Below are 7,254 nucleotides of genomic sequence, written 5' to 3' on the forward strand. Positions count from 1 at the left end.
GGGCCCCATAGCGCCTGCTATGGCTGCTATCCCTGTAGTTATGCCCCAAAGTTATGCCCAGGACTGGATGCCGAGGTCCCAGACACTGCGGGCCTTATAGCGCCTGTTATGGCTGCTACCCCTGTAGTTATGCCCCAAAGTTATGCCCCGGACTGGATGCCAGGGTTTCTGACACTGTGGGCCCCTTAGCGCCTGCTGGCTGCTACCCCTGTAGTTATGCCCCGGACTGGATGCTGGGGTCCCTGACACTGTGGGCCTTATAGCGCCTGTTATGGCTGCTACCCCTGTAGTTATGCCCCGGACTGGATGCCGGGGTTCCTGACACTGCGGGCCCCATAGCGCCTGCTGGCTGCTACCCCTGTAGTTATGCCCCGGACTGGATGCTGGGGTCCCTGACACTGTGGGCCCCATAGCGGCTGCTATCCCTGTAGTTATGCCCCCAAAGGACTCGATAAAGTTTCTGTCAAGTTGTTTTACTACACACTGTATCATTTACTCCACAGAAACAATGACACATGAGATGATCCATCTGGCATCCAGGACACTGGTGACAAAACCCCTGTCTGTCTATGCATGCATTTCCCCTTTTGACCCGTTTATGAATTTTTTCTTTTTTATTTTCATGCATGACCGGTCCCATTATGCATGGCTTGCACTTGCCAACTGTCTCACATTGATCCATGCGTGTCCCTTCTCATGTGTATGCATGCCTGTCTTCATATGTCCCCCATTGATCCACTAACTTCTCTACCTCATTTACTATTAAGTACCTTACTCTCTGTTATGTATAGTCTCCATTATTCCTATCTACTAGCATTGTTTTATTTCTATCCTCCATTATACCTGTCACTGCCTGCTCCTCCGTCTGCTTCTTCATCTACCGTCCCCTCTCCCATTCATCACATTCCAATGCACTCAGCCTTGTGATCACTGACAGCATGCGTTCCACAGTGGAACGCTCTCTGCCTCATAGACCGGAAGTACACACCTCCGTCTGTGTTCCAAGCTGACACGCAGCTTGGAACACCCTCTGACTCACAGGGGGACGCCCACATAGCAGTAGCTTGATTCAAACAGCCTCCATCGGGCCATTAGACACAGAGCTTCTGCAAGAGCAGGTTCACCGCCATATTACTGAGCACCAGCAGCCTGCTCATGCGGCATCCCTCAGAGCCTGCCCCTGGCACACTGGTAAGCTTGTTCTTCCCTATGCAGGACCCATGTTGTCTTCTATATCACCTCTGTGGATTACCAGTCTACATACAGTACATGCTGGCATTATGCACAAATATCGGCCAGTATACTATACTATACTAATGAGGTAGTGTGTATAGTCCTACACTACAGGATACATTGTACATATAGCTTATTGTTACTCCTCTATACTTTATACTGTACTCCTATGTATTGTACTGCACATCATGTGTTCTGATGTAACTTACAATTATGACATCTGTGTCATAATTATCTATTATATACATCTGTGCTGTAGCCATGATATGTTTATATGACACTTTTGCTTGTCCTTCTTCACAGTGTCTGACAGAAGTTAATACTTGACGGGAACGTTAGACATTTTGCATTTGCCGCTTGCATTCATACAACTTATTGATCCCAATCATCAGTGTGACTGGATTTTCCAATCCATGCTTAATCACCGGCGCGCCGCCCGGATCCTCCGCAGCGTTGCTCTATATGGGATTGTGCCTGGATCCTGCTTGCAGCTAGGTGAGTGTCAGGGGTACATGTCAGGGTTCACCTGTACTGGGGGCAATGCACATGGTGCCAGGGCATTGCTCAGCCTGACTGATGTGCGCAGTGTACAGTCCGCCCCCCTGCGGTCATGTTCACCACCTCCTCCTCCTCCTCACAGCCAGGGATTGTTTTCATTCATAACTTTTTCCTTCCTCTGTCCCCCCCCCCCCCCCCCTTCTCATCCTGGGATTCCCCCCTACCCCCACCCTCCCTTAACCTACCAATACTGTGCTCTGGATGACAATCATTACAGGAACTAGGTCCCATCTGTAAACTATTGAGATTCCTCTCTGGGATATATGGATTTCCTGCCACCTGGGGTATACGCAGAGTTTTCTGCTTGTGGAAACCTGAGCTGGTGTATGTGTGCGCCTGTGTGGATGTAGTGTACACTATAGGTAATATAGCAGCTGTGTATTGATATATTACTAGTATTGGGCACCCAATAAGCTTGTGGTAGGGGAATACTTGTAAATATGTCTCATTTTTGTTGCTGCTGATGGTAATTGTGTTTCTGGTTGCATTACACCCAGTACTATAGCTATCACTTTGGAAGGATTTTGGTAGTTTTAACTTTGTGAGATGCTTCTTTGTTTCATTGTAGGTTTAGCAGATTTGTATTAACCTCTTGTTTTACATATTTGTTTATTGCAACATTTTTGGTTACATGGTTTGTAGCCCAGGATTTGACTGATGGTGATCTGACATAGTATTAGGTTTGTGCTACAGTATCGCACGATTTTCCTTCTATAGTTTTATATTTATGCATTTTTCTATTCTGTTGCAGATTTTCAGATGCATGCCAAGTTCCCATTGAATGCCAGAAGTCGAGATCACCACAGATGGAGCTACAAAGTCAACATGGCACTAGCGGTTCATTAGTTGTCATCCAGCAGCCTTCTCTAGACAGCAGGCAGCGGTTGGAGTATGAGCGTGAGGTTCAACCAGCCACTATCTTGTCTCTGGATCAGATCAAAGCTCTCCGGAGCCGGAACGAGTACACTGAGGGCCCATCCATGGTGAGGAAACATGGGCCCAAAACAGCTCCACGGTACAGTAAACAGGAGAGGACTCATGAAATCATACCAGTCAATGTGAATAATAACAATGACCACAGACCCCATCACTTGGCTCACACAGGACCTATACACATGGCAAGGGCTCCTGTGCTCAGTCGGTCAACCAGCACAGGAAGTGCAGCAAGTTCTGGAAGCACAAATAGTGGCTCTTCTGAACAAGAACTTTTGGGACAATCTCCACCAACCAGACACAGCTCTGGCTACAGGACGGACAGGGTAGTTCGAATGCAACCTAAGGCATCTGCATTGGTAGTAGATGACCTAAAGAGCTCTTTAAAAGTGGACTCAACGCAGCACCGGTTTATTTGTGAACAGTGTGGAAAGTGCAAGTGTTCGGACTGCACGGCTCCAAGGACCTTACCATCTTGCTTGGCTTGCAATCGTCAGTGTCTTTGCTCTGCTGAGAGCATGGTGGAATATAGCACTTGTATGTGTCTGGTTAAAGCGGCTTTCTACCACTGCTCTAATGATGATGAGGGAGACTCTTGTGCGGATAACCCTTGTTCTTGCACCCAGTCACACTGCTGCTCTAGATACTTGTGCATGGGACTCATGTCCTTGCTCTTACCGTGCCTGCTCTGCTACCCTCCTGCCAAGGGATGCCTTAAACTGTGTCGTGGTTGTTATGACAGAGTAAATCGCCCAGGTTGCCGCTGTAAGAACTCAAATACTGTATATTGCAAACTGGATGATGTTCCACGAGGTCAAGGCAAGCCCTCCTGACTTTAAACCGAGGGATTTTTCTGGACAACTTATGGATCCATTTCGTGTGTGGGCTCTGCATATATACAATTGTTTTCATAAGTACATCCATTAATCCTGTCCATGTTATATTTTTGCCAGATTTCCACATTAATTGGCCTATAGAAGTTGTCGGCTTAGGCATGTGCACATTAACACCATATTTTTGTCTTGAGGAACGATAAAACCTACTTTTTTTTTTTTTTGTCTATTGGCTAGTTTTAGCAATCACACAAGGGGTAGACTTCTTAAGATCTTATGTGACAATGGTAAGAGCTTATCATTGTCCATTTTCTGTACCTCTTTTATGTATCAGATAGCAGGTTAGGCATTCCCTGCAAGTTGCCTTTTATGTTCCTGCTCGGTATGCCAGTGTGCAGTGTGTGTAAACTGCATTAACTCTCGCCCCTCCTGTCTTGTTTATGCATTGGCATCAGACACACTTTTCTATTTTGAAGGACATCTATTTAAATCTGCCCCATCCTTATCTTGTTCCTGTTACTAATGTGTTATTTTCAGGGGCCAGAAAATCCAGTAGCCTTTCCAAAATAAGCTCTTTCCTCCAGGGATCTGATATTTTGTGCTTCCTGGCGGTGACCTGTTTTCCTCTGTCTTGTGTGTATGTGTGTGTGAGCGTGTGTTTTTTATGTCTTCTGTGTTTTAATTGCCTTAGCCACAGCCTGGCTTTTTTTGTATATTTTATGTATAAATCACAAAAAATGAATATTGCTTATTTTTTAAGACAAAAGTCTGTTTTTTATTGTAAAGAATATTTATTATGTGAATCTATTATTTTATGATATTTATTTCAAAGGACTGTTTCAAACATGTCAGAATATAACAAAGTATCAATACTTACTGAAAAAATAAGGATGACACAAAAAGAAAATACCTATGTTAACTATAATGCAGAAAATATAATTATTAATGAATATGTGTCTGTTATCTCTTTATTTTGGCCGAAGTCTTTGTCCTTCACCATTCTGGTCTGTTCCACTCTGTAGCGTATATTTCAGAATTAACTTTTTTTATTTAATTAAAATATACTTTAAATTTAATTTTTTTTTTTAAATTTATTTTGGTTTTGTAGTTTTCATGTGTATGGAATTATTTTTTAGAGATTTTATTATTTGGTGGTTAACTATTGGAGTTGCCTGGATACATCTTGATAAAAAAAAATATATATATATTTTTTTTAAAGTTTAAATTTAACTTTATTTTCTGCAAATTTCTGCCTGTTGCCTTAAACCTGCAGTGTGCAGAGATGTCAGCTGAACCCATAATACGTGAAGGAATTTAATTTATCTATTTTTGTAATCCCACATTACGTGAGATTGGGTAAGTATTCAGTCTAGAGCTAGGTATCTCCTGTCCTTTGCGTTCCTTCTCTGACCACATTAGTGAGTGGCCACAGCTGTTACTTGGACATGACTTTCGTGTTTGCATTTTTTGCAATGTTAAGAATGTGTATTCTCCCCATTCAGAGGAAAAAATGTAATTCCTCATTTTCAAAGTGGGGGCTCGCACTTGAGTAAAGAAGACTTGTAACCTTGGAGTGTCTCCGGTATTGTTAGGCTGGAATGTGTGAAGCTTTCTGGGACTTGGTCTTACGTCTATTGATTGTTTTTGATGGAACTTGGCCATGTGTTGTAATAATATTTGATTTCTTATTTTTATCACCTTTTGGTAATATATACCCTAAGTAGTCGTGTTTTTTGGGGTGCATGCTTTAGTTCTGTAAGAATTTTACTTGAGTTTTGTACTTTTTAAAAGGTTTATTGGAAAAACTCTTCATACAGCCTGAGACCATGTGCCTTTTACAAGTTAGGATATCTTGCCTCCTGTGTGGGAGGAGGGGTATATAGGAGGTCAGGGATTTAAAACACAGGCTGTTGCCAGTAATTGTTCCCAAAGGTTATAATTTCACTGGTTTTCTTTGCATTGCTATTGAATTTCAAGGAAGAAGCAGCTGCCCCGGTGATTGTAAGAGTTGACATAGCTGTTTGTAGTGGATTGTCCCTGTTTTATGGACGGCATATCACCTTCTACCTTGATCACCCTTTGTTGGTGGATGGCAGCTATTGATGTAGCAGGGGAGGATTTGTATAACTTTTTAGGGTAGTAAAGTTATTGCAGTGTGGTTGTACTTACGGTCAGTTCTTAATTTGTATGTTTTGCTTGATTTAATGGGCCACAACTATGACTTCACAGGAAGGAGCTGAGTGTAATTGTGGGCCGTGTGGTGAATGATTATGTACAAATTGAAATGAACATGTATGTACTTCTCTTTTTTTTCTTTTGCCGCTCTCACTAATCTGTTCTTTTGCTGCAAAACAATTTGTGGATTTGTTGATTCTAGGATCTGGGTGGAGCGGCGTGTGATTGCACAGATCAGGTTTCACAAGCTTGTACTTTTCTTAGGGGTTTGGAGATGATCAAACCTCTGCACATGTTGCATGTGAGTTTAGGCAACAAGCTCCGTTCTGGATGTGTAAAAGTCATGTAAAACTTTTGTAGTTTTTCAAATAAGGGTCTGGGAATGTGAAAACCCTGTACCTCTCCTGTGTTAGTATGAACAAATACCTGGTCCTGGAAAGGCTCTGGCAGGATTTGTAAGCAGCCATAGAGCAGACAGACCTGTCCGTACTAGAAACAACTTGTGCTGGAAAGCTGGATTTGCATGAAATGGGTATTTCTAAGCCATGTCGGCTTAGTTGAAGGCAGAGCCGTGGTTTTATAATGTTTTTGCTTCTATTCCAGAATTTCTTTTTGTAAGATACGTGAAAAGTAGAAGTACTTGGCTAGAACAGTGGCCTGCAGATGTATGGGTGACTTAGCTGCCCATAATCCAAATCATTACCATATATACAGCTACCACCAATAGGTGGCACTAGAGAAATAAGATCTATTTTTTTTTTTACCTTTTTTGGTCTTTTTAGCAGACGTTATACCCCCTCCAAAAATAAGTTGTTTTTTTGTTTTTTTTTTTTAATTATTCTCCCACAACAAACTGAATCTGATTCATTTTTCTTGAAGTTGAAATCTGTAATTTTGTAACTAGGCCAAATATTTTTATATGCTTTTAACTAGTAGGTAGTATGGTGGCAGATAAATGTCCTGTACATTAGTCTGTTATTCATAATATTTTTATATTTTGATCATGTGAAAATTTCAGTGATTTTTTTTTTTTCCATGGTATAGATGTTGGGTTGTAATGGATATTGATGGTTTGTAATGGATGTCACTGTAGTGTTATTTGTAATGTCAGGATGAGCCCAAGAGGATAATCAAAGCTGTGGAGTTGACCACAGTGATGGGTTTCATGATGTCTTTAAACAGACCCTACCTAAAACTACGGTCCATAGTGGCTCCACTGTCCCCCAGAATGGAGATCCCACAGGCCCCTGGATTTATTAGGCTACTGGCTGCTGATGTACCAGGTGAGCATAACATGGGGGAGGCTATTATAAACCTTTCATCCCAAATAAGCAGTAACAATTATTAACTCAATCACCTTAATGTGTAGCTTTGTACTTCTGGGATGCTCTACAACTCGCCTGGATATGTGTCCTTGCAGCCATTGGCTACAGAGGTGTTCAATGTAGAGGTAAGGATAACCATCCTGTTAAATTCTCTGCTATGGCGTCAGTAGGTTGAGAGGGTTAGGCTTGAAAGGAGT

At 42.2% G+C, this 7,254-nt stretch overlaps 1 protein-coding gene across 2 annotated transcripts; it reads left to right on the forward strand.

Moving 5' to 3' along the window:
- The first annotated feature begins 1,044 nt into the window (after nucleotides 1-1,044).
- On the forward strand, nucleotides 1,045-4,507 carry SPRY1 (sprouty RTK signaling antagonist 1). Of its 2 annotated transcripts, XM_072119378.1 has the most exons (3): nucleotides 1,045-1,191; nucleotides 1,537-1,728; nucleotides 2,543-4,507. In XM_072119378.1, exon 3 carries the CDS (start codon nucleotides 2,598-2,600, stop codon nucleotides 3,555-3,557), a length of 960 nt encoding a protein of 319 aa, XP_071975479.1. In that variant the 5' UTR covers nucleotides 1,045-1,191; nucleotides 1,537-1,728; nucleotides 2,543-2,597; the 3' UTR covers nucleotides 3,558-4,507. The 2 variants fall into 2 exon arrangements, with proteins under 2 accessions (XP_071975479.1, XP_071975480.1); XM_072119379.1 differs by lacking the exons at nucleotides 1,045-1,191; nucleotides 1,537-1,728 and adding an exon at nucleotides 2,012-2,153.
- Nucleotides 4,508-7,254: the final 2,747 nt, after the last annotated feature.

The sequence above is a fragment of the Engystomops pustulosus genome, chromosome 1 (genome assembly GCF_040894005.1).
Source record: "Engystomops pustulosus chromosome 1, aEngPut4.maternal, whole genome shotgun sequence".
NCBI lineage: Eukaryota > Metazoa > Chordata > Amphibia > Anura > Leptodactylidae > Engystomops > Engystomops pustulosus.

What these genes read in the sequence shown, in the direction of transcription:
- SPRY1 (XM_072119378.1), top strand. Translation starts at nt 2,598, where the DNA reads ATGGAGCTACAAAGTCAACATGGCACTAGCGGTTCATTAGTTGTCATC.